Here is a 27,606-nt window from a genome sequence, read left to right as displayed (position 1 = left end):
GAGGATGGATGGAGTTTCCCAGGGTCTGGAGACTTTTAACGTGAAGGTCGGAAGGACAGCCTCCCACAGAAGTGACTATGAGGACTGGGAGCAAGGTCAGGGTGGGATGTGGCCAAGCGGGAAGCCCCTGTAAGGTGTTTAACCTCTTAGGCGCTTCTCTGGATATGGGAAAGAAACAGTGGTACTCACTTTTAACGTCTTTTTTCCTCCTATGTTGTAATTTTCTCCACAGGCTCTGCTGGATCAGGAAAATCCTCATCATCCACACAACTTTGAGAGCAGGATTTTAGTGAGACCTGAGGACCTGGGGCCCACGGGGAAGGAGAGACCCTGGCTCTTACTTCTTCCTCCTTCCGGGGCCTTGCACAGCTGTAGCAGCTTTGCGAGAAGAGCGGCTAGGGAGCCGGGGCAGCCCATTCAGAGGAGGCGTGGCCTCCATCCGGAAGGGCCCAGGAGACAATACCCTCTTTCTCAAATACATCAGAGGGAGTGGGTTCTTCAGGCAAAGCAAATGCTGACCTTAGGGTGACCCAAAGCTGAGAAGCTGTTTTGGGTACTGGGAAACACACAGGAAATTAGACATCTTCTTTGGCGTGAAGGAGCTCACACCCAAGAATGATCCAGGCTTGGAAAGGGCGTGTGTGCATGGGAGATGCTTAGGGAGTGCCTTCCTAGAGGGGAATGAGCAGCAAGAGAGTGTTTATTTCAGCTGGGCTCGAGGCAGCAGCTTGTGCAAACGACCACGTGGCTCAAAGTCTAGAAACACCTGCGGCTGGTGCGTGACCCACGTAGCAGACTGTGGCTACGTGGGGAAGAGAAGCCGGGGCCAGAGGAGGGCCTGGTGCACCTTCTCTATTGGCTAGAAATGAAAGGTGTCATTGATTGAGGGTATCTGAAGTGCCAGGCTCAGTGGCTTATTCTGTACAGTATAGAGGATAGTGTAGTTGGCAGTGGCTTTCAAGCCTGATGGGGCATCAGAATCCCCTGGGAAACTGTTAACAATTGCACATTATAAGACTGCATCCAGACCCACTGATTCAGAAATTCCGGGGGTCGACCCCAGCAATCTGTGTTTTAATAAGACTCCTGGGTGATTTGGATGCAGGCCAAAGTTTGAGAACCACTGCTGTAGTGGAAACAGTACTAGACTTTGGATGGTGGGGTGGACTGGTGAGGGAGGGAGGTGCGCGGGGAACACGGGTGAAAGTCTACCATGTCTGAGTTACGGGCTATATTACTTGCACGTTCTTTTAAGTGCTCTAAGCAATAACGTTGGGACGGGGTCTTTATCACCCTACTCTCAACGTAGATGGAGAATCCGAGGCTTAGCGGGGTTAAATGACTTGCCAAATATCACACAGTACTAGAGCTGCGTTCTGCACCCAATTTGGCTTGATTCCCAGAGTGAGATTGTCAGTGCCTGTTGGGACCACTGACCCATCAATGTGCAATGATCTGGGCAGCAGGCCTGGAGAACCCATCGGGGGCTGGGTGGAAGGAAGGGCCCCAAAGCTTGCATCACTTTCCCTGAGGACCTGGTGGTGGCCAGCCCTGAGGCTGATGGGAGAAAGAGGATAAATTCTACTCTAATTCCTGTCCTCAAAGGACAATTATTTGAATTTTCATAAGGTTTGCCATTCACACCAGGGAGCTGCACTTAGCACATGGGCGCTTTCAAGAGACCAGCTGTCATCCCTGACTCCTAGGGCTGAAAGGTGAAACGTGAGGTTAAGTGAGAAAAGCAGGGTACAAAATGACCTGTATGCTGTGACGACAACACCTTAGATAAAAAATAACACACCATTAAGAACACACAGGGCGAGGAGAGGAAGCCCGAAGGAATTTTTTCTCTTTTCCTAAAGTGCATTATGTAGTTACAATTATTTGTATGATGAATACACAGTCATTTATTTTTAAAGTGCAACCACTCACATCCCCTGTGGAAGGCAGTGGCGTGGTGGATGACTCTGTGTGCCTAGTGGTGGAGCAAGGCTCTCTCTTCTGAGAGGGCTGGGTTCGTTGGCCCCTTTAGCCTGTCTTGAATGAAGGCAGCAGTGGGACGGGAGAGCCATGATGCACTAGCGATGTCCGAGGAGCTGTGATATTTATCCTCTCATGCAGTTACAAGGTCAAGCCTCAGGGTCTTAGAGACCCTCTGGAAATCCCTCTAGACAGAGCTGTGGCCTAGAGGGCTTAAGAGGGATCCTGGGGCCTAGGACCCAGCACTCTCCCAGGTCATCCTGATGGCAGCCGGCAGGAAAGCCCAAATCCAGGACGGCTGACGGCTGGGACTGGCAAGAAGAAGCCTGTATCTCCAAACAAAGGCCACCAGACACCTTTAAACACAAAATAGTCTTTTATTTGTCAACGAAGGCTACACGGGATCACTTCTGGTTTTGTTTTTATGCTTTTTTTTTTTCTAGAAGGTATCTACATCTGCATTTATTTACAGCCTTGTTGGTATTTACACAGTCAAGATACAGTGTTAGAAACACAAAAGTGTTGAGAAAAAAACTTCTCAAAATTAGTTCCAGACTTCAGGAAAATGATTGCCACATGGTAAGGCCAGAGTCTCTAGTGTTGGTCGTCCAGAGGCAGCTTGGTACAGACTCCTTTTGCCGAAGCTGTGGGTTCAGAGGTCCTCAGAACAACAGGTGGATTTAGAAAAGTGGGATTCTGGTGTTGGGTGAATCCAGCGCCGCTGGGGCCCCGCCAGACACCTGTGGCTCAGCTCCTGCCAGGATGGCTGAGCTGCTCCAGGCTGAGTTCTCCCCTTGGCAGTTCGCCCTCAGAATAAATCACATTTTCTCGGGGACCAGGAGGTCGGCTAGTAGCTTGCCTTTGGCATTCCAGAGGGGGTAAGAAACACAACATTGGCCCTTGCCTGGGCCTCCCCCAACTCTGATCCTCCACATTCATAATGAAACCTAAGTGTCACCACTGTCTGGGGCAGTCAAGTACACAAGGATGGTTTTTGCAAATGTAAAGGCTGGAGAGGATAAAGTTTCTATCACCTCAGCAATGAGTCTTTAAAATGAATTTGCTGTTTTTGGAAGGTTAAATAAAAGGCTCTTGAACTGCAGAGTTCTTTTTTAATTCCATTTCCTCCAATAAAATATAGACAAGTGTATAAACCTAACTGGGAATGATGTGCCTTAACAGAGGGGTTTTCATTCTAACGAGGACCCCAAGGGAAAGGTGAGACTGGGTTCTTTCTGGGATCCCTCAGGAGATGTGTCTCTGGGCCAGGACCGGCTCCTGGGCTTAGTGGCTGCTGTGAGGAGTGGAGAATAGCCTGGATTCTGAGCAGTGGATGCTCAAATCCCCAAGCTTGGGACCTGCCGAGAGCTCGAAAGCTCAATCCTGGGCAGAAACCTCAGCATCACTACCCTCACCACGTGGCCACCACAAATATAAGGCTGCAAGTGGCAAAATGGCATTCTAAGATAATCACATTGAAAGCCTCATCTTTCCATAATGGAAATCCCTGCCATCTATAAAGGTGATACTTTAAAGTCACAGCTGAGAAGGTTTGTTTTTCTTCTTTTTTTAAATTCTGATTCTGTGTTCTGTGTCTATAAAACACTGCCCAGTCTGCCTCTCCATCCTCTTCTGCGCCCCCTCCTGGTTATCTGGACGCACACCTCCTGGCCATTCTCACCCTCGGTAAGTTTCTTAGGGATTATTTCCAATTCTCTATCCCCAAGTAGAAATCAGGCACTGGTGTGGTCCTTGGGTTAATTCTTAGCCAACAATTCTGAGAGATGAGGATCAGAGGCTGGCAGGGAAGTAACTGACTGACATGCCTTCCCCTTCCTCCAGTTGTCCTAGCTCTGCCCTCCAACAATGTCTGTTTGGAGTGGAGGGCTGGGGGTAAAAAGGAAATCTCATCCTACAAAAAAGAAAGGTGGGGAATCAGTAAAGTCCTATTTAAGGTGGTGGTATAGGGGCTGAGGATGCGGGACCAGCTGGCGGCTGTGCAGGGCAGGAGAGAAGGCAGGAACTGTTTGAAAATAAACCTTCACTAGGGTCAGAGGCCAGCGTCCTGTAGGATCATACAGCTGGGCAGGTGAGGGAGGTCTGGTCACTCTAATGAATGAACAGATTTGGCTGGTTAGTGTCAGAAGGGCCTGTGCGCTCAGGATGGGAGTTGATGCTTAGAGCCTGTTACGTAGGCACAGGGAACCCCGGCTTAGGACTTCAAACCCTCCCTTGCCATGGGGTTGGAACTGCTGGACTCAGCAGGAGGACAGCTCGAGAGCGGAGGCAATGAGTCACCTGCAGCCCAAATGGAAACCAACTCAAAGTGCCAAGGCCAGAAGCACCATCTTCAATACAACAGCAGCAATGTGAAAGCGAGGTGCATAACACTGCCTGTACCACAGCTGAGATCCTTTCTCTAAAGTTTCGGGATCCTTCAACTTCTCTCCCCACAGAAACTGGGCTGCTATGGTGGTATGTAGCCCAGGAAAAATATAAGATCCTTTAAAGAAACAAACATTCAGACCAGGTGCAGTGGCTCATACCTGTAACCCCAGCACTTCGGGAGGCCAAGGCGGGCCACCTGAGGCCGGAAGTTTGAGATCAGCCTAGGCAACATAGTGAGATCCCATCTCCATGGGAAAAAAAAAAAAAAAGAAATGAAAGACCCAATAATTCTCCGGTTCTGATCCGTAAAAGTCTACCCTGTTCCTTTGGGGAGGGGGCTAAGGAGGAGGGACGGGGGAGGGGGAGGCGTAGGGAGCTGGTTCCTGTGGACCACATGCTGTCTCTGACCTCTGAGCAGATATCCAGCAGGTCTTCACTGATGTTGGCCAGCCAGGATGGGACTGATCAACTGGGCAGAAGTGCTTTGCCCAAGGGCCCTTGGTATGAAGAGTACATTCTGAGAGGCCTAAGTCCCTTCTGAAGAATAAAACTCATGTTCTTTAGGCCAAACTGTTTTCCATCTCATCCAAGAACGATCCTGCCAGATGGGAGCCCCCATCTCCAGCTCATGTCTCACATAGCAGGCCTGGGGAGCACTGTATCTGACTCAGTAGAGCTCTGGATCCAGGGGAAACCGGCAACCAGTGGACAGGCAGGCCAAGGTGCACTGCTGCGGCAGTGTGACTTTTTGGAAACAGGAAGAGCACTTAGAGAAACACATCCTCTCATCCCAGTGGGATGACGTAAGGCGACACCTCCTCTCCGGAGAAGTTTTGGATGCCTCCCTCTGCCAGGCAGAACCCAGACTATATGCTGCTCCGATTCTCATGCAGTCAGAGACCTTCTCAGTTTCATTAACTTGTGTAATATTCTGAAGACTCTGTGAGTAAGGCTATAAAGGTGCCATGAGCTTATCAGTCCAACAAGGTTTCCACGGGGAATAGCTCAGACTCAGAATTCATTTTCCACACTTAATGTAAATGTAACCCATAAAAGTTCCATTTTCTAAGAAGCCCAGCTTAAAAGGAAGCATTTGGCTTCCCCTCCCGTCTCCCAGATCCTCTTGTGAGTGGTAACGACAATAGTAATTAGGTGGATGAACCAGGAATGGAATCCTTGAACAAGGGGCTCCCAGCTCTGGCTGTGACTCCCCCTGCCCTCACTGCTCCCCCAGCCTGCTGGCTGCTGCCTCGGCTTGGGGGTGCTGTCCCTGCTCCTGAGAGGGCTCAGGCCCCTCCCTGATGACGGAGGCACAAGTCTTCACAGGAACCACGCTAGCCTGGCCTCCCAGACCCACGAGCACCCACCTTGGGAACTACCCTGCTCCTGGAGGGGTTGTATGACACGGGCAGGCCACACCACATCAGCTCTTTCCTCCTTTCTTCCTGTCACTAAAAAAACACCCTGGTTGGGCTTCTCTGGAGGGAAAGCTGTTTCAGAACTTAAGAAACGTCCTTGAAGCCCATCCTGCCCCATTCCAGCTCTGCAATCAGCTTGTACATGGAGGCAGACGGGACTTCAGGAGCTGGTTAGAAGGATGCTTGACTCATGCCTTCCTCTCTTTGGCTGTTTTTTTTTCTTACGCATTTTTCCAGAATCAAAGGCCACCAAGAACCTCCCTCCACATTCCTACGTCTCAGTGGTGGCAGCTGGGCAGTGGAGGGAAGATACTCAAAGTCAGAGAGTGGGCTTCACCTCGGAAGGCAGGCTAGTATCCTCGCCACCACTGCCATCCGTTTGCCATGGGTGGCCTTCCCTTCCGTGGACATGGTGCCTACACTGAGGGCTTGCTGTGCAGTGCTGGTTCTCACATCTGGCTTTGGGAGAGAAGACGAGATGAACAGGAACATCATGGAGGACCAACCAATCACAGGCATCCTGGGTGCTTTCCCTCCCGGGAGGATGGGGTGCTGAGCCCAGGACGTTATGTCACTGTTCTGGGGGAAAGGACCTGGGAGACACTTTCTCTATCAGCCAGCATGGTGGTGGCACTGACAACTACATGAGATTTGCCAAAGGGGTAGGGGGTTTCATTTCGCATCAAAATAGAAAGCTTGGACAGGAGTTTGGGGCAGCTTAAAAAAGGTGCTGAACACCACCATGAAATTCCCTTGAGCAAGATGAAGCCATCTGTGGTCCTCTGGAGGCACAGAACACGGTGAGAAGAAACCCACCACTCTTCCGCAGAGTCCAGCCAAGGTGCCGCAGGTCCTCCCAGGCTCCCTTGGAAGGTGTGTTGTGCTGGCCCCTCACTCCCTTTACTCCTGCCCGACCCCAATTGAAGAAGAAAGGGTTGCACAAGAGACAAGTTAGCACAGACATTCATGTCCCACATCACACTGGGTACCTAGGGACAGACAAGGACACACCCCAGGAGATGCGTCTCAGAGAGGAGATACATACCCCAAACGACAAGGGGAAAAACCCTCAAGGAAAAAGGGAACAAACGACAATCAAGTTTTCATTGTGATCACACTACAGAAAAAAATACCTCCTGTTCTTTGCAAAAAATGTGCGAAGGCCAAATTTGTGTTTCTCTTTTCTAAAAAAAAGGATGTTGCATGAGTTACAATGCAACCAGTATCTTTTTGTTTTCTGCACTTGTTAAAAAAATCATTTTTTTAAAGTACAACACAGTCAGGTATGTGGCCACAAAAGAGTAGCTGTCTTTGGCAAGAAGTCCAGGCCTTGGCCCTCTCTGTCACCTCCGGCCCATCTCGCTCTGTCTCATGAAGTGGATGTTGTTGGCGCTGTCCGACAGTTCTGGGTACTGCTCGACAGAGATCACGAAGAAGCCGTCGTAGCCTTGCACCCGCCCTGTGCTCAGCACCTGCTGCTTCTCCCCCTCTGTCCAGGCCCGCAGGCCTTCCTCCCCTTCCCGCAGTCTCTGCTGCTCGCGGGCCCACGCCTGGCGCACGGCTCTCTGCCGGGCCAGCTCCAGGACCCGCGCCTTCTCCTCGTCCAACGTTGTCCCGTAGCGTGTGTTTAAGCACAGTGCCCCGTACTGGAGCTGGATGTCTGTGTAGCGTCTAGTCCTGCCATTAAGCATTGTGTTGATCTGGGACACAGTGACGTTGACCCCATTCTCCAGGGTTCGCCGCCCCCCACTGAGGCCCAGGATGGCCAGGTCACCTTCTGAAGGCCCTGGTTTCACAAAGTAATGGGTGTCCACCCCATCAATGGTGAAGTGCAGGTTCTCTAGGTAGTGAGCATTGTTCAAGATGGCAGCAACCCTTCGCCCATCCTCGTTGGCCACACTGATGATGTCTGTGTTCACTCGACCATCCTTCAAGGCGAACTTGACCCCCTTGCCAAAGACTGAGCCGCTGGATGCAAACTTCTTGGTCTTTGGGGCCTGCTGGCAGCTGGTGATCGTGGAGCCATAGAGCTGGTCAAAGCGTTCTAAGGTGACGAAGGCCTTGAGCTGCTTCTGTACTTCACACTGTACCCCGAGGATAGACTGATGGGGGAGAGTGAGAGACAGAGTAAGACAAAGGGGAAAAACCCTGAGAGCCTGGAGAATCAGCTTAAATAATGAAGTCAAAACCACACATATTTATTAACCTGCGGCATGTAGCTCTACTGCTGACCACCAGAACATCCAGGTGGTCACCAGAAGGTCAGAACATCTGCTGACCTTCATCCGTCCATTCACCCACCCTTCTATTTAGAAACTGTTCATGGGGCATCTAATCCATGCCAGATCCTTTTCTGAGCACTGGAGACACAAAAATGAATCAGACATCATCCTTGCCCATAAAGAACTCATCATTTAGTGGAGAAAGACAGACATGACAACAATAATCGCCATCAAATGTGATCACTGGCGGCCTAAGAGAGGAACTAGTAATAGCCATAGCTAACATTTCTTGATGTTTGAGCCAAATAATTACCACTGATGATCTCAGTGATCTTCACAATCACTTTATATGGTAGGTGCTGTTATTATTCCAATTTCAGGCCTAAGGAAACTGAGGCTCAAAGAGGTTGTCACTGGTTCACACACAACTAATGACAAGTCAACATGCAAACACAGGTCTGTCCAATTCTAGAAATTCAGTTTCAAGGGCCGCTGGAGCAGGAAGGAGCAAACAAAGCTGAGAAGACTTTTGGCCTGAAGGTGGAGGAGGTGAGGATTGAGGGCAGGCTCAGGCTTGAGTTAGGACCTGCAGGATGGGTGGCGGTGGGGGGGTGCTGTCAGATAGAGGAATGGCAAGAAATGCAATCTTGGCAAGAAGGTATAACACGGTGAGAGTCAGTGATTGGGTGTTTACCCTCCCACCCTGCTTCACTGCTCTCCACTGCATTTACGTCTCAGTTCCAAGGAGGGCCTCTGCCCCACCGTGCTTCCTTGGGGTTCCTGGGGTGCTCCTCCTCTTGGCTGCTGTGGGGGACAGATTGGGCCCTGCCAGCTTGGTGTATCATCTACCTGTCCTTCCTGTGGCTCAGGGAGCTTGGAGAAGCCACACTCAGGAAGGCTCCAGGGCCTTATCAGCAAGTTAGGGAAATGGCTTTAGCAACAGGCCCATCGGCTTCTCACTGAAATTAAGTCCTCTTTATAATTAATAGAACCCTGTCTGTGAACAATTATTTCCTAGAGTTTCACGAAAGCTAGAGTGCTCAACAACAAAGATCTCCGATGCTTGCCAAGGGCAGAAATCAATAATTCATTGACAGGCGAGGCTGGCAGACAGGCAGTCAGAGACTGGGGCTCTCTGGAGTGCAGAAAAGAGCCTGGTGGGGGAGGAAGAGCTGTGCTGCAGTGCTCAGCCCTGGGAAGGGCAAATACCAGGACATCTGGGTGGGGCCTGGGGGCAGTGAGAAGTGGAGAGGGCCGGGGCAGCAGAAAGATGATGGGCTCTGGGGCCAGGCCGACTTGGGTTCTCCATCGCATTCTGCTGCTTTCCAACCCTGGTCCCCTCATCTGTAAAATGGGGAAATGTCTGGGCTGTTTACTTCTTTCAGCCATTCATTTATTTAGCAAAAGTGTTCCATGCATCTATTGTGTGCTATCCTGTATGCTGGGTACTAAATGAGACCCAGTACTTACCATCTTGGGGCTCATAATCTAGAAGAGAGACAAGAAAGAGGCATTCAAATACAGTGTGGGAAGTGCCACCAGCATACAGGGGAGCAGAATCCCATTCTCCAGGGTCTGTTAGGAGATAGCTGTGCTGAGGCCTAAAGGAATCAGTCTGGAGTAAGAAATAGGGATGTGAAAGCTTCTGACCACCAGCAGCATGCCATCTGGCAACCCCGCTTTCCTCCTTAGTCTGTCATCCCCTGGGCAAGCATCCCTTGAAGGCTTGGTCTCTGCCTGATTCATCCCTGTGTTCACTGGGCACAGCATGGGGCTTGGCACAGAGTCGGCTTCTCATGGAGAATTCATGAATGGATTGGGGTAGTGGGGAGGGGAGAAATGAGCAAATGAATGCATGACGTGAGCGGGTGGGATGAGACTGTTTTTAAAGACCTTTCCAGCTACATAATTCTGAGTCTTTGAAATTGGGTTATAAAAGCAAGACAAGAGAAAGTGAGTCTTTTTGAGCACCGACAGTATGCCAGGCACTGTACTCAGCTAGAGGATACAGACAGGCACATCTGGGTTTGAATCCCAGCTCTACCCCTTACTTGCTGTGTGGCAGTGGGAAAGCCTCAGGCACCAATCTGTAAAATGAGAACAATACGGCTGTGGGATCTTTGTGAGTTACACAGAGTAACTCACATAAGGCCAGGTGCATTGAAGTGCTCGGAAAATGTCATGTTTTTATTTAGAACCATCTTTTCTCCCTGCACTTTTGTTCTGGATAGTGACAAAGGCTTATTATTTTTGTGGAACTCCAAACTCAGTGCAACACACAAAGCTCCTCACTGCAGCTTGTAAGTATCTGTGTGTGGTCATGGCTGCGCCCCCAGCAGCTCCCTGGTGGTGAGGTTACTAAGCAGTTGTTGAACAGTCTGCCAGGCACTGTGGAGGCACCACACTGGTATCTATCATTGGCCCACACTTTTCTGAAAAGCTGAAGGGACCCCTCCTGTAACATCTGAGCGTCCTGAGGAGTGGCAGCCTTGTGCAGGAATTACCTTGCTGTTGTCCCACTCCTGGGTTTTCATCTGTGTGTGGATGAGCTCGTAGGAGGGTTCCATGGCATCCATGTCTGGTTTGGGATAACCAGGGATCACGTTGTGTAGCTGGAATCCAAAGGTGAGCAGCCAGCTGTTAACATCTGGATGGGAGGGAAGCAGAAACATCTCCATGGATTAAGTGGACCTCAGATGCCACCCGTCCCCATCACACAGCCTAGAGTTAGCTGCAGGGGGTGGTAAGGGTGTGGACTGCTGCTGGTGGGAGACTCAACTGCTATGTACACTTTGGAAAATGGTTTCACTCTATGAAAGCCAATGCACTCCTGGGACCCAGCGATCCCCATCCTAAATATATACCCAAGAGTGATGACACTAAAATAGAACCTAGGTTTCCAGATTTCCTTTTCTATTTTCACTTTAACTCCCAGGACCTCTGGCTTCATACCCAGGGGCAGCTGTTGACAGATGAAGATCCCTCCCTTTCAGCCCAACATCCATAGGAGACATTTAGAAAGGACATCCAGACCCACCAAAAGGAAAGATTTTCATGACTGACTTGTAAAGAGACAATTCACTTAAGAAATACTCCCCTACTGTCCCATCCCCTGGTGCAGTGATTAGAGCTTCAGGGTCAAAGTCCAATGGGTCACAGAGATGGCTTAGGCTGAGATCAGAGAGTCTTCCCTCTGCTTCTACCTTTTATTTACTCTGACAGCCCAAGGATGCCACAACCTCCCTGTGCCTTCATTTTCTCCAAGACATGTGGAAATGAAGAGGACCAGTCACCTGGCCCGCTGTTGCTGAGGGTCTTCTATGTGCCCAGGACTGTGTCATTCAGACCCTCATCTTGCATACTGAGAACCCTGAAGGAGAGATGAGACATGGGCATGAATAACTTTGATACAAGGAAAAAGATTAGAGGAACACAGAAGCCTTTCATTTAGACAGGCTGGCCAATACCACATGCAGAAGGTGGCATTTAAGTCAGACACTGAAAGCTGTGTCATTTTTGTCAGGCACTGGCAGAGATGAAGTGGGCACTTCAGGCAAAGATGACTGTACAAGGCAAGGCCTAGAGAGGGAAGGTGTGGGTGCAGGGAGTGTTCAGTTAACCAGAGAGCAGCTCAGCAAGGCTGAGAACGAGCCAGAAAGGATGACTGTGGCTGGAGCGAGAAGAGCCTCAGATGGCAGGTGGGAGGCAAACGGGGGCCAGAGGGAGACAGACAGCCAGCCAGACAGCCAGACACAGATAGACAGACAGCCTGTGTCCCAGCATGGATCAGCCTTCCTCAGAAAGGCATAGCTGAAGATGCCGAAGCAGATGTCAACTAGGGACTAAGAATCCAAAGTCTTGGGGAGGCAGGATTTTGAGTTCCGCCTCAGAGCCAAGCCTGACTTTGGCTTCTTTCCAGTGGAACTAGAACTCTGATCACAGAGGTCCTGTTTAGGTTCTAGGCTGATATAGTTAGAATATTTGTCCCCTCCAAATCTCATGTTGAAATTTGATCCCCAATGCTGGAGGGGGCCTAGTGGGAGGAGTTTAGGTCGTGAGGGCAGGTCCCTCATGAATGGCTTGGTGCCCTCCCCGAGGTAATGAGTGAATTCTTACTCTATTAGTTCATGCAAGAGCTGGCTGTTTAAAAGGGTGTGGACCCCTCCCTTCCCTCTTGCTCCCTCTCTCACCGTGGCCACACTGGCTCCGTTTGCCTTTTGTCATGAGTAAAAGCTTCCTGACACGGAGCAGGTGTGGGTGCCATGCTTATATAGCCTGCAGAACTGTAAGCCTAGTAAACCGCGTTTCCTTATAAATTACCCATGCTCAGGTATTCCTCTATGGCAGCATAAAACAGACTAAGACACAGGTATAGGCAGAATTGCCACCTGCTACCTACTGAGTTCATCCCATTGGTGGGAATGATCTGTGTCCCTGTCACCACTGGGTCCCATATTGCTACCCCATTCAAGACCCTCATGTTTGGCTTTGCTTTTGTTTTGTTTTCTGGTTGTCCCAGGCAGGGCCCCTCTCCTGAGTGTGCAGCCTGGTGGCACTGAGGTGGAGTGGGGTAGAAAGGGAAGTTCGGAGCCAGGTTCTACTTCTTTCAGCCTTACTAGGCAAAATCATAGAAGGGAAAGAACACCGCAGCTGAGGCAAGGCAAACCCAGGTCCAAATTCTGGCTCTTCAACTTACAAACTGTGTGAACTCGGACAGTTTACTTAACCTCTTCAAGATTTAGTTTCCTTATCTGCATATTGACAATAGAAATGGTTTTAACCATACTTTTCTGGAGAAGAATAAAAGTGTTACCATTTGGGGGCAGTTATGTGGCAAGAACTATTCTAAGTTTATACCTAAGTTACTGGATTTAATGTTGCCCAGGCTGGTTTGGAACTCCCGGGCTAAGCAATCTGCCTGTCTTGGCCTCCTAAAGTACTGGGATTGCAGATGTGAGCCACTGCGCCTGGCAGATTTAATGTATGTTGAATATAGCTCAGTGCCTGGCTCACAGAAGATTTTCTCTATTTTCCCCCAACCCATGATTCTACATCCCAGGACCTCCATTTTCTCATCTGTAACAGAAGGAGCTTGGACTAACTTTTCTTCAAAGTCCCTCTTCTTACTGAGTTTTTAAGAGTCTTTGATTCTATAAATCTTGGCAGATGGTTCTTTGGGAAATTAAAACAAACAGAACAGGAGGAAAAAACACCCAATAAAGCCATTTTGCCTGAGGCTAAGAACTTGCATCTGAATTTGTAGTTGCAAAAGCAAGCTTCTATAAGGAATACTGCAAATTCTCAGGAAACTAGGGGGCTGAGAAGAGGGCTGGGCCTTAATTACAAGTGATGGAAGGTGGAAAATTTTCCAATTATGCCTTTAGGAAAAATGCTGAAATTGAATTTATTCATACATTTTTCTACAGTGTTCTTCTGAAGAGCTGGGAATTTTACTCTTTCTTCTTACCATATCAGAAGTAGATATTTCCCTCAAGTTAAAAATTCCTCTTTACCAATTCATCATAGAATTTGGTGTTGTCACAGGTAAGTGATAAAATGTAAGCAACAATAATCTTTCTTTTTTTTTTTTTGAGACAGCGTCTCATTCTGTCACCCAGGCTGGACTGCAGTGGCACGATTTTGGTTCACTGTAACCTCTGCCTCCCAGGTTCAAGTGATCCTCCTGCCTCAGCCTCCTGAGTAGTTGGGATTACACCACGCCCAGCTACTTTTTGTATTTTTAGTAGAGACAGAATTTCGCCATGTTGGTCCTGAACTCCTGGCCTCAAGTGATCTGCCTGCCTTGGCCTCCCATAGTGTTGGGATTAATGGCGTAAGCCACTGCACCTGGCCAATAATCTCTTTCATGTATGCGGTTTTGTTCTTTACAAAGTATATTTGAATCCAAGAATGAGGGTTTTGGGATCAGAGCAGAGTTCTAACCCAGCCTTGCCACTTGTTAGTGGGCCATTTGCTTAAGCTCTGTGAACCTCAGAACCTCACTTTCCTCCTTTGTAAATTGGGTCAGAGATCCCATCTCACAAGCATCAAGTGAAGATTGAGTGCAATGATGTACACGATCTATCTGTAGTAGACATTCTTTGGTTGCCTTCCCAGCATCCCATTCTGCCTTCTCTTTCCTTTCTGGAGTATTAATATAATTTTAGCGAAGTTGACTCCACCTAAGGGGTTAACATGGGACCTAGGCTAAGCCAATCAGTGCATTCTTTCTCTCCAGCCACAAAGTGCTTATGGGACTGTCCTGTGACCTAAGCCTGTCTCAGTGGAATACATCTCAGGACCCTTGAAAAAATTTTTGGGAAAAAAAGATGGTCTTTTGTTGTTATTGCTGCATGTGAATGAAGATGTAAGTAGTCCACCTAGATGCTAAGATGTAAGGTTTGGTAAGAAGTAATAGTATCTTAGTTCCTATTAGTGATTGCAAACCTTTTTACATTTGCTAAAAGCTTAATTGCTTATATGAAATCTCTTCTTTGCACACCATGAATTTTCTAACTGTGGGATATGACCCACTATGTAGTGAAATCAATTTTGTGAATCATGACCAGCATTTTCATTGAAATGGAACAGAACAGACCAGACTAGACTAGAAAATGAGTGCATCGCACTCAAGTATTCCTTTGCAAACCTTTTGTCTTAGTATTTTACTGCAATGGAAAATCTTTTTCTTATGGTGGGTTCACAGTCAAAGAAATTTGAGAAAAGCTATCTTGGACCCTGTGATCTATGAAGGTGGGTATTATACCTCACTCCTCTCTGGATACTTAGTACAGGTTTGGCATGGACTAGGTATAAATAATTACTATTTGCTGGATTTAATTGACTGGAATATAGAACCCAAAAGGAAAATGTCAGGTGCTCCTTGGTGGCTGGTTACTTTGTTAGAAGCTGCCTTTGGAGGCCAGCATGATAGCAGTGGAGGGTGTCCTGGAGTCGGAGGGCTGCGGATTACAGTCCTAGCTCCGTGGTTATATCTGTGTGACTTTGGGCAAACCCTTCATTGGACCCTAGAACAACATTTGGAGTCTCATCTGCAGAATGGAGATAATGATGGTGATCTCACAATCGTTGCAAAGTTTAAAGGAGAGCATATCTGCCAAGTGCCAGATAGCACAGAGTTAGTCATGATAGTGCTATTCTGGAAAGAGACCATATGTATATGGTGGTGTACAAAGAAAAAGGAGGAGGGAGTAATATTTTGGCAAGATGCAATGATTTTTTTTTGATAGAAAAGTACATTTCCTATTGCACCATATTTTTTTCAGCTACAGTAACCTGCCAAGACATCTCACAGGAAACTCATTGGAGGGTGAGGCAGGGGGTGTGCTTAACGCAGACAGATGTAATGGAAATGTCATCTCAATCTGTCAAGTTTCTCTAGAACTAGCAGCCAAGTTGAGCATGGTGAAGGCTGTGAAACACTGTTAGGATATTCATGTTTATCCATAGACCCCAAGTCTGTTTTCATCACACCTGTCTTGTTCTCCCTTCTTTCCTGTGCTTGGGATGTCTGCTCTCAACATGTGACAATGTGGAACTCTTCTTGAAAAAGGAATCCTCCTACTGATGTCAGCAGAAACAGGGTCCAGGTGGGGGCCACCAAGTTTGGGAGCTGGGAAGCCATGTCTGTAAGGGGCATTCACGTGAGCTCTCATGTTGCCCCTTTACACTTCTATATTATATGTGCTGCTTTCTCTCTCTGGAATGTCTTTCTCCCCCATTACCTGGTGAACACCCACTCAGGAGCTGGCCTCAAATGTCAGCTGCTTTGTGAAGACTTCCCAGAACTCCCTGGGAAGAGCAGGTGGCTTCAGTGGCCATCTGTGCAAACCTTTGTCATGGTCCTCCCCTCTTGGCAGCAGTTGCCTGTCTCTTTTCTTTCAGTGAGAATTCCTGAAAGGTAGGGATCATCTTTCTATCCTCAATGCCTAAAACAGTGGCTGCACAGAGAAGGCACTTGTAGGATGAAGGAAACTGCCGCAAAAGGGGGCAAGAGGATTGAATCGCAAGACAAAAGAGGGGAGAGACTACTGACTTTGCAAGTTGGGAATTTTTGCCTGCCACAAACTCTTATGTAAAAAGTGTGGGCTCTACCCAAACCCCCACCCACTTTCTGTGGGGTTGGGGGCCTCGGTGGCAACTTGGGACTAGCTGCTTGCTGGGAGGGCTGTGGCTGCTGGAGACATCCCTGCCTGTGGGACCCTAGGACACTTTATACTCAAGTTGGTTTCACCGTAGTGGAAGGCAGAGCTCGCTTTTCCAGTCAGAGGGTAAAGGAAAGGGAACCAACATGAGCCAGTCGCTACGACAGGAGCCTCATAACATGTATTTCATTTTACCCTTGCAACCACCTACCAGGGAAGTAGGTGTTAGTTTCCATTGTTCCACACGTTCCTTGTTCTTTTTTCCCTCTTTTCCTGCCCTCTTTGGATTGTGTATTTTGTCAGTCTTACATTTTACCTCTGCTGTTGACTTATTAGCTAGGACTCTTTTTAAGTTATCTTTTTGGTGGTTTCTCTAGGGTTTATAATACACATATTTAACTTACTGGAGTCAAGGTAGATATTCTCACTTCAATTTACATATCAGGAAACTGGAATTCAGGGCAGTTAAATAATTTTTGTAACATGTCATAGCTTCGAAATGGTAGATCTTTCACTCAGTTCTTACATCATCCCAAATTGAAAACTCTTTTTTTTAAAGGCATACCTTAACCCAACTTATCAAGGACTCGTAAACAGCTTGATCTGTGTGTCACAAACTCCTAAAGTACAATCCATGGGATGTATCCAATGAGATATTAGGATTTCATGGTGATAAAAGGGCTTTCATGGTCAAAGAAGTTTGAGAAATAGTGGGTAAATATGTTAAATAGTCCATCTTTCCAGCACTTCCCAGATCTTATCATAAACTGGAATGTACTATGAAAATGTGATATGCTGGTGACCCTGACAAATTTATTTGATGCTGGAACCATTTTTCCAGAGTATTTTCTGAACTAGTGTTTCTTCAAATGGACTTTGGAAAATGCTGCTGAGAGAAAGTCAATGTTTCCTGTCACCTTATGCCAGCTTTCTCAAGGAAGACTAAGTCTTGTTAGGTAGCCAGAGCACTTTACGGGGTCCCACCCTGAGTGAGCCATGAGCCTTACCTGTCATGAAGCACTTGATGTCCTGAGAGTTGCTGATGGGGTTGTTGTTTTTAAACATATAGAGGTTAAAAGGCATGATGTTGCTGCTACTAAGGTGCTTCCACAGCTCGTGGTCTGGGCTAGTCCAGCGTCCAGCCAGCACATCGTAATCTCGCCGGCCCATGTGGACAAGCTTGGTGAGTGGATCATAGAGGCCACCGTGGTAGCCTATGATGATCTGAAAGTTGGGGTTGGTGTCCATGTAGATCTCCCCATAGGCTGTGTATAGGATTTGCTTGATCATCAAACCTGTTCCACTAAAGACAGCAAGAGGAGTCCCGATATTGTCACAAGCTATGTAAAACTCGTCACCACTGCTCAGCTCCATGGCAAAGAGGTGTCCTTGCAAGTCATAGTAGAGGGAGGTGATCTCCGAGCTGGAGTGGTTGTAGAGGTGGGTGACCTTGGTGGGGCTGGTCAGGTCTGCATAGAAGAACTGCAGGTGGTGGCCGTGGCTGCTCTTGCTGGACACCCGCCGCCCCAGGCCGTCGTAGCGGTACCTGACGCTCCAGCCGCCAGCCCGGTTGTAGGCCTTGATGAGTAGACCGGCTGAATTGTACTCAAAGATATCACCACCCCGCTGCCTCAAGAAGCCATCCTCGTCCATCCTGTACTGCACGTCACCTAGCCGAGTGATGCGGTCGCGGAGGTCGTACCGTAGTGGTGTGAGCCGTGCACTGTTCCCAGGGCTCAGTAAGTGCAGGTTCCCATTGAGGTCATAGCTGTAGCGCCAGAGTGGTTTGTCGTTGATGGAGACTGTCTGCAGTTGGCCATCGGCATCGTACTCATAGGAGTAGCGGGTGGTATTGGCGTAGGGTCCTACCTTCAGCTCCTTCTTCACTACTCGCCCCATGTTATCATACTGGACAGTCATCCAGTACATGAGTGAGCGGAAGATCTCATACTGCACCTCCTTCATCCTCCCATATGCATCAAAATGCTTGGTGTGGGTCATAACAGCTGTGGTGATGATCTGGTTAATGTCATAGTAGATGACACCAAACTTCCCAAACTGCTCTGTCTTGCCTGACACATCATCATAGCGATAAAGATCGATGGGCAGTGGGGTCTCGTTGATCACAGCCTGCATGCTGGTCACCCGGAAGCTGTTGTCATAGTTGTAGTCAAAACGGGCGTTGACCATGCCTTCCTCAGTGAAGCGGAAGATCTGCCGGTCGATCAGGGGCCCGATCTGACGGTAGCGGATGGTGCAGGTGAAGCCCTCGTTCTGCAGGTTGATGGTCTTCAGCATGCCTGCCGTTTCGTCATAGGTAAAGCTGACCTTGGTGGTGTCGTACAGTGTCTCCGCCAGCTTCGACAGTTTGCCATACTTGTATATCACCCTACGGCCGGTGCCCAGGTAGAAGGTGTGGAGGAGCTGCCCATCCTCAGTGAAGTCCTGTATGACTGAGGCATTGCCCTCAGGGGGCTGGTAGATGTTTCTGTAGTACCCTACTGAGCGGATGGTCTCCAGCGTCTGCCGCGCCACGTTGGGCATCGTCACAGAAGAGAGGCGGTCATTCTTGTCGAACTCAAAGATATACTGCCTCTGGCTGTGTAGCAGCAGCACCATGGACTGGAGGGAGAGGAAAACCAAGAGATGAGAGGAGGGTGGTGAGGAGGAAGGGTAGGGCTACATACCCGAGACTTAAAGGGAAGGAATGAACATCCAGGAAGAATCTAGAGTTTCCACAGTTCTCTTGAGTTATGCTCCAACCAGAGCTTTCCAACAGGAGTGCCACAGGATACTATACAAATAGGTTACAGATGTGCTAAGATGAGGCTTTCTCTCAGCCTTTGGCCCTGGCAAGGCCTAGGCCTCCAGATGCTCAGGCCATTTGCTGTCCTATGGTGAGCAGCCTCATGCGTTTGCCCCTTTGTGCAGTACAGACCTGGTTACTTTCGTGTGTGGTGGGGCATGAGGATGTTCGGGAAGCCGTGGCCTGAAATATGTACAGCAGTCTCCCTCCTGGCTTCCTTGCCCCAGACTTCTCAAACCAATCTTCCTACTCAGACAAGAATGAGCTCCCCCAAACACAGTCTGACAATTTCTTTTACGGGCTAAACAGCTCCTGCTGACTCCCTGTGGCTTACAGCATGAAGACTATATTTGAGAAGGGCATTTAAGCTTTTGCACAATGACAGGTTGTATGTCTACTCTGCGTAGGGCAAGCTGTGATGGGAATGGGAGAGCCTGGTTTCTAACAATGGATTCCTTGTGTGGCCCTTGGAAAGTTCTTCCCCTTTATGGGTTTGGCTTTCAGTATGTTGGATGACCTCTAATGTCTCTCTTAGCACTAGCACAGAACATCACTTTTGGGGATACTCACCCAGCACTGGGTAGGGGAGACTCACCTCAGAGCAAGCAAAGCCTAGGCCCTGGATGGACCCCAGGTCAGGAATTGAAGCAGGGATCTGGATACTAGAACTGGGCATGAAGTGCACTTGTTCTCAGGAAAAGATCAGCAGATAATAGGCCTAGAGGCTTTATGCTGAAAAGCTACCATTTTCTCCAACTGGAGACCAACTTTTGATTTTGGGTCATTTCTGATTCTTAGCCCTTGGGATGAAAAGAGTTCTGACCCATAGCAGAATAGATTTACTAAGGCCATGCCCAGCTCTTGAAGCTCAGGAGTAAATGCCTCCTGCCTAAGTGCTCATCTCTAGGCTTCTGCCTGGTTCTCTATGAATGGATTGTATCATGTGTCCTAGACCTGGAAGCAGACCCTTGCCCTGGGTCTGAACCCTGAGTCCTGCTCTGCAAGTCCAGTAAGTGTTTGGGCCTCTACTCTATCAGGCAGGTCTTTCATGTTCTCCTGCCCTAGGACTACCACCTGCCATGCCACTACCATGATCCATCCAGATAACTCTTGGGACCTTCTGCCCTCTGTGGCAGATTTTCCTGAACATTTCCTTTTGGAGACATGGGTCAGATATAGCCCACTGAGGTCACCAGGCTGGGCCTGGCCATGAATGACTGGCCTTCTGTATGGCATGGCCAGTGATGGAGGGAGACAGACACCTGCCTTCTCTAAGTATGTGTAGCTCCATGTTTTCCCATCAGCGAAGATCCTGGACGTGATGCGGCCTGCCTGGTCATACTCCATTCTTTCAGACATGATGCCTCTCTGGATGCCAGCAATGTGACCCCCAGGGGAGTATGTCACATTGACACCATTCAGCCTGCTGCTGGGTGACCAGAGGCTGGGCCGCCCTGCCTGGTCGTACAGGATCCGAAGGGTGAACTTGCGGTGATCATCATAGATCTTCTCTGTGCGTGTTACGCGGTCAAAGTCCAGAGACAGGAGATTTCGGTTGTGAACCTGAAGAAAGGGTAGGAAGAGAAAATTAATCTGGCCCATGAGAAGTTTGGTCTGATGGTCCAAGTGGTTCTCAGCTCTGCTGGAAAGCTCTTGAGTAGAGGCAGGAGCACAGGTCCTGTGCAGCAACAGACATGGGTTTGAGTCCTGGCTCTGTCACTTGTTAGCTCTGTGAAGTTTCCTCACCTATAAAATGGGAATAATAATGCACAGGACTGCTGTGAGGATGAAGACAGTGCGTATGTTGTACAAACAGTAGCTGTGACCAAAGAGGATCTGCATGTTTTCTAATGTGATTCTTCTAATGAGGACACATTTTAAAAGGCAGATCCTCCCTGCTGAAAAGAGACCCACCAAATGAGCCCAGCAAATAAATGATCCATCCATTCCACACCAGACACCGAGGAGACCAAAGCCCAGGGAGGTGAAGGGATTTACTCCAAATCTCGGGGCTGGTGAGTGACGGAGTCTGGACTTGACTTTCACCCCTGCAACGTGACACCAAACACTCAGTCACTCAGTGGTCCTCTGAGCAATTCCAGCCTTCTGGGGGCTCTGGACTTCCCAGCTCCTCTGGGGTGTCTCCTGCCTTGCCACTACACTTAGGGTTTCTTGACTGCCACTGTCGGTACCCAAGACGTCTTCTTCCCAGAGGTGCTGGGAGGCAGTGAGTGAGTGACACTGGGGTGGCTCTTCTGCTGTGGGCTGAATGGGGTCACAGTCCTAGCTTTGAGGCACTTTGTGCCAGCCTTCAGGATAGGGAGTGCCTCGTATAAACTCTACCTGGGCTTCTAGGTCAGCACACAGTTCAGTTTCCTTTCAGCGTCAGAGACAGGACTCCCACAGACATAGTGGTAAGTCACAGTTTTTATATTTTAATAAAGAAATATACTTCAGGGCCTGTTTCTATATTTGGATCTGCCCTGTAGGCACTGGCTGCCCCTGAAACACTGCCAGGTATTCCTGAGGTAAAATAATGGTTCCTGCTAATTGGTATCTGGCCTGATGGGACATCTGTCTCTTATGGCACATTTTCTGTCTCTTCCACTAGTCACTGCATAAGTAGTAAGGAAGTAGTAAGTAGTTGGAAGGAAGTAGTAAGGAAGACCCAAGAGGAAAACAGATAATTAGGTCACATGATGTAAAATGGCATGTGTGGACCGAGGCAACAAAAGGCCCTCTGGAGCTCTGTGTGGTTAAAAAAAATGGGTCCAGCTCTAGGAATGAAGGCCAGGATTCTAGCTACAACTTTGTGACCAACTTTTCTATTGACCTTGAGATTTCTGAGTCTCAATTTCTTACTCTGTGTAACAAGAGTCGTTGTGAAGGTTGACGAAACTTAGTAAATCAGTGGAGTGCTAGGCACATAGAAGATACTGAATAAATGGTTGGAATTATTTCCGTTAAATGACAGCAAACAATCATGGTCATATCCCAGGAAGGTGAGATGTGTGTCTCCCCCTTCTCCCATACAAATTCTAAGGCCTTGAAAATAAAGATTTATAATGAAGATGCTGACTTTAGTGGTGAATGGCCTGGTTATAATAAGGTTCCCTTCCCTGAGGTAATCAAACACAATTGCAGAAGCAAAAACAGTGTGGCAGATGATTCCCGTGAAAAACTAGAGGTGCTGGAGGCTGAAGCTGTGTTCTTTGCAGAGAGGGCACAGGAAGATACAGGGGCTGTGCCACCAACAATGACAGAGGCATTTTAAAAGTATCTTTTGGAAGGTTCCCCTATGACTCCCTCAGGATGGTGCCACCCAGCTAGCTGCCCCCCTTTATCCCTGGAGGATCTCTAGTGAAGGGGAGCTGTACCTTTTTGGAAAAATTAATAAAATTAAATTAAACAGCTCACTGGGGAGCCACCTAATGCATCCTGTGCTCGGCAGTGGCAGCAATGAGATTGTTTCACCTCTTTCTTTATTGAAAAAGTTCCCAGTTGTATAAAAAATGAGCTCCATTATGAGGAGGCACACCCGGCAAACATTCTAATTCCACCTGCCACCACTGTGGGTGGCCATTTCTTTGGGAGGACACGTAGACGTGGCCACCCAACTAGAGCACCATCAATCTCAGGCTGGGAGAGGGACCAATTAAAGCCTGGGAAACTTTTGGTCCAGTTCACACAGCAGAGAGAAAGTCCTAATCATGCTAATCGCTGCCATTTATTGAGCACCTGGAGCCTACCAGCACTGGGCTAGGTGCGTTGAATGTATTATCTTTTTTTTTTTTTTGAGACGGAGTTTTGCTCTTGTTACGCAGACTGGAGTGCAATGGCGCGATCTTGGCTCACTGCAACCTCCGCCTCCTGGGTTCAGGCAATTTTCCTGCCTCAGCCTCCTGAGTAGCTGGGATTACAGGCACGTGCTATCATGCCCAGCTAATGTTTTGTAGTTTTAGTAGAGACAGGGTTTCACCATGTTGACCAGGATGGTCTCAATCTCTTGACCTCGTGATCCACCCGCCTCGGCCTCCCAAAGTGCTGGGATTACAGGTGCGAGCCACTGCACCCGGCCCTGAATGTATTATCTTGTTTCTGCGGAGGCACCTGCGGCTCAGAGAAGCTGCTCAAGGCTCCACATGGCACAGGCAGGAGTCAAACCTAGGTCAAGCTTCCCACTGAGGACACTGCCTCACTTAGAGGTGCATGCAGGGCTCTATACTAATTCGGACGGGGAGGTGAGGAGGGTGAGGGGGATAGAGGGGTAGGCGGGGGCTCAGCGAGGCTGCGGAGAACAAAGACGGCTAGGCCTTCCTCAGGGAACTAGTGAAAGGCTGTTTCCCACAGTGGGTAGTCACTATAGCTCTTGGCTGTTGAGGGAACAAACGAAGCCTGGTTTTCTGGGTTCTAGTTGTGTGATATTGGGTAAGTCACGAAATGTTTCTGTAGCTGCCATGGGCCTATTTTCTAGTCTTTTTTTGAGACTGTCTTGCTCTGTCACCCACGCTGGAGTGCAGTGGGCACCATCTCGGCTCACTGCAACCTCCACCTCCCAGGTTCAAGCAATTCTCCTGCCTCAGCCTCCTGAGTATCTGGGATTACTGGTGCCTGCCACCACACCCAGCTAATTTTTTGTGGTTTTAGTATAGATGGGGTTTTACCATGTTGATCAGGCTGGTTTCAAACTCCTGACCTCAAGCAATCTGCCTGCCTCAGCCTCCCAAAGTGCTGGATTACAGGTACGAGCCGCTGCGCCCGGTTTATTTTCTAGTCTTTACCACCACCTCACTATGCGACTCTGGAGAAATTGTTTACTCTTTCTGGATGTCGGTTGTGTCATCTGTAAAAGAGGGGCTTCAGTGAACTTTCCTTGCTGAAGGGCAGGGGACCTAAGAGACACTGAGCTGTGTTGCTATGAGGTCGCTTCTGGAATGTTAGGAACATGTAGCTCAGTTCTGTAATTGGTTTCAGCTCAGCAGATATCTCCTGAGCACCCATGGTCTGCAAGGTGCTGTGCTGAAAGCCACAGCTAGTTCATTAACTTTCTCTCTGCCCATCACCTGCCTTTCTCAAGCTGGAGGGAAAAGAAGCTGGCCACTCAGGCCCTGGCAGAGGCCACACTGTGCAGAAACATGGGATGTGAGGCAGACAAGGAGCTGGTTCAGGGCATCCACATATTCAAAAACACTCTGAATGTCAGGCCACGATGCCAGCCCCGGCAGTGATGGTTTGGGTGAGGTCATTTTGCTCATTTAGGATGGGTAACTCTGCCTGGAACTAGTGGAGAATGTAGCTTAGGTTCAAAGTAGCTGAACTGAATTTTGGGACATGTTAGCAATAGTGATGATAATAATAATAATAATAAATAACAGCAATAACAACACTAAGAGTAGCTATTGACCACTTGCTGGAGTCAGACTCTACGATGCTTAATATATTACTTCTAATCTTTATAGCAACTTTTAAAATTAGTCTTGTTCTCCCCCATTTTATAGATGATGAAATTGAGGCTCTAAGATTACTAATCTGCCCAAACTCACTCAGGGAATAAGCTGGAAATTCAACTCAGACCCATCTAACACCAAAGCCAGAAATCTTTCCACAAGTAAAAACTAAAAAGACATACAAGGGCCTCTGATCACATGTGGTTCCCTGCTTTAGTTCCCTCCTTTTGCAGATAAGTAAACTGAGGTCCCAGGGAATTTCAAGAACATAGCCCAGTTCTCCAGATTCACCCTCCTCCTTTCCCCCTAGGATGCAGCCGTTTCCAGAGGCCTTGCTCACCCGCAGCCGGCGCCCGAAGACAGTGACCTGGCCCCGAGCCTGCTCCTTGCGCTGCCTCCACTCCACCAGGTTGAGGCCATTGTCGATGGGCAGCGTGACATTCCTCTTGCCCACGGTGGGGTTGACAGTGCCAGCCAGCAAGTGGGGCTCGGTCTGTAGCGCCACCTCCATGCCGTTAGCCAGCAGCAGCCGCAGGGAGCCATCGGCCCCGATGTAGTAGCTGTTCCGGACTTGGTCTGCAGGAGAGGACAGACACAGGCTGCTCAGAAGGAACGAAGGTGGAGGGAAGTGTGTGGAAAGCAGAGGCAGCGGTGGGGACTTTCAAGGATGCTTTTCCTAACTATGAAAGCAATATATCATCACTGAAGAAAATGAGGAAAATACACGGAGAAGACCATCCAGAATCTCAGTATCCAAAGAAAACCACTGTAAATATTTTATATATTTGTAGATTTTAAGAAATTTCCAAATGCCCTTACAGTTTAAAATAGATGAGTTTTAAAACAGTTATAGAGTTTTCGCTGATCATTGTATTGTCACTGATTATTTTTATAAACATTTTTCTTAATGACCATACAATATTCTACTATATGAAAATACTACAAGTTATTTAACTAAGCCTCAAATAGATATTCAATTTGATTCCAGTTTTCCACAATTATAAGTACCGCTGCATATAAATATAGTTTAAACGTTATGCTAAATGAAAAAAGTCAGATGTAAAAGGCTACATATTGTCTGACTCCACTTATATGAACTGTCCAGAATAGGCAATGATCTCTAGAGACAGAGGTTGCCAAAGGCTGAGGGGCAGGGGGAATGAAGAGTGGCTGCTAATGGGTTTGGGATTTCTCTTTGGGGTGATAAACATGTCACAGACATATGACAACGATTTAAATATTGATATGATTTGAAATTTTAAATTTGATTTAAAACATTTTAACTTAGATTTTTAACTAAAGGAAACTTCTGGTGAAAAAAGTAAATTTCAGCTGTAAAATGCATATAGAGTTGCTTTCTACAGATGAAAATACTGTCTCTGGGTTTGCGCTACTCTCCTGTCTCTGGCCCTTCCTTGGCTGTTTCCTCTGCACCGCACCCCTCTTCAGTAAGTGCTGGCTTCAGACTCCCTCCAGGCTCTGCTAAAATGTCATCTCTTACCAGAAGCTTCCCCTGTTTCACTGGCCAGAATGTATGATTCCCTGTCCTGTACACCCATTAGCCTCTCTATGGGCTTCCTCAGTGGTCTTGCAGCTGAGAGGTGTGGGAATCACTGCTCTGTTAATGAACACATTCTCCAATATTTGAGTGCATGCTGTGAGAGGCACTATGGCACAGAGATTAAGAGCTTGGCTTTGGAGCCAGGCTACTTCGGCTCAGGCTACAGCTCTGCTGCTGCCTTGCTATAAGACCTTGGCCACATTCTTAACCTCCCACGCCTCTGGTGCTTCATCAGTACGCTGGGACAATAATTGTACCCTGCCTTGCAGGATGCTCTGAGGGTTGAGTGAGATCATGAATATGAAGAACTGAGAACTGTACTTTGCATATAGTGTTATACAATTGTTAGCTGTCACTGGTTTTATGTGCCTGGCACTGTGCTAGCCACTGTCGTGTGTTTCTTGTCCCTCCTGTATCTCCATCATCCATTTTTTTTTTCTCTCTCTCTCTCTCACACATACATACATAGACACACACTCACACACACACACACATCAGGGTGAACTTCTCTAGTGCTGATCACGGCCCTGCAATAGGGCCTCCTTGCTTTTAGACTGGCAGTCAAGAGAATAGGTTCTATAGAGCCTGTTTGTCTGGGTCCAAATACCCGATTAAGTGTGTGACTTGGGCAAGCTACTTAACCTCTCAGTGCCTCTCACTTCCTTCATTCAGAAAAGGAAGACAGTAATACCTACCTCCTAGGCATATGGTGTACTGTATGAGGTTTCTTATGAGGTATTGCTTAATAGGACAATGTAAGATGCTGAAAATATGCTTTGTAGTTAATAAGTGCTCCAAAAATGTTAGCTATCATCATCATTAGGGTTGTATGTGCTCTGTAAATCTTTGCTGGATGAAACTGGTATGTTCCAGGCTATGCCAAGCACTAAAGACAGTTACTAATAAATAGTTTCATGGGAAAGCCTCACTGAACCTTTTCTGCTAGAATGGCAACAAATAGGCCCCCCTTTCTCTTACTCTCTCCCTTTTCCATCTTTCTCTCTCACACACGCAAAATTCTAAAATCTGTCTCAAACTTGCTATGCATTATTCACTGACAATCTATATTTTTCTTCTTTTGAACACTGAAAAAGCCTGTGTTGATTTATCCTTTAAAGCTGCTCCTTGCTGAATCCACATATGTCCATTAATGGTGACTTGGAGGGAACAGCATCTGTACAGGCCCATCTCAGATGATCCCATTTAATGTGGGCTGTGACTTCCCAAGGCCGCTGCTCATTAGCAGCTACTTCTTATTACTTCCCACAGTTTAGACAGAAGATGAAACTGAAAGATCTTTTCACAAAGACTCTAGTGAGGCAGTTGCAAAACTGAGCCTGGTACTCAAGAAGAAAACAGCTTGGCAGAGTTACCAAAGAGGAAAAATAGGTACCATGTTTCCTGGATTCCAAGAAGTGCTTTTTCTTTTCACATTTTAATGGTTTTTTGAAATTGGAATGTGTCCATGTATGCCTCTTGAGCAGTGTGACTTTTTTCTCTCTGCCTAAAAAGTTGTTATTAAATTGATGGTGCATTTTAAAACTGAGGAATGTGGCACTTGCAAATTTTAAAAAGTTGCCCAAATATAAGAAAGCCTGCATGAACCTTTGAGAAAAATA

The 27,606-nt window shown here is 47.9% G+C and overlaps 1 protein-coding gene across 12 annotated transcripts in view; it reads right to left on the bottom strand.

Moving 5' to 3' along the window:
• Positions 1-2,337: 2,337 nt before the first annotated feature.
• TENM4 (teneurin transmembrane protein 4) overlaps positions 2,338-27,606 on the bottom strand; it is a 3,057,282-nt gene continuing 3,032,013 nt past the window's right edge. For all 12 annotated transcript variants that reach the window (XM_032296006.1, XM_032296008.1, XM_032296015.1 and 9 more), the window contains 5 exons: positions 24,767-25,002; positions 20,246-20,542; positions 17,181-18,795; positions 10,513-10,655; positions 2,338-7,888 (listed from right to left, as the gene is read on the bottom strand). In XM_032296006.1, coding sequence (XP_032151897.1) covers positions 7,130-7,888; positions 10,513-10,655; positions 17,181-18,795; positions 20,246-20,542; positions 24,767-25,002 — 3,050 coding nt within the window. In that variant the 3' untranslated portion in view covers positions 2,338-7,129. The remainder of the gene's footprint in view (positions 7,889-10,512; positions 10,656-17,180; positions 18,796-20,245; positions 20,543-24,766; positions 25,003-27,606) is intronic.

Source organism: Sapajus apella, unplaced genomic scaffold, assembly GCF_009761245.1.
Source record: "Sapajus apella isolate SASKATOON/1434 unplaced genomic scaffold, GSC_monkey_1.0 scaffold34, whole genome shotgun sequence".
Lineage (NCBI taxonomy): Eukaryota > Metazoa > Chordata > Mammalia > Primates > Cebidae > Sapajus > Sapajus apella.
Note: the sequence above shows the minus strand (reverse complement) of the source record. Positions and strands in the feature narration are given on the sequence as shown.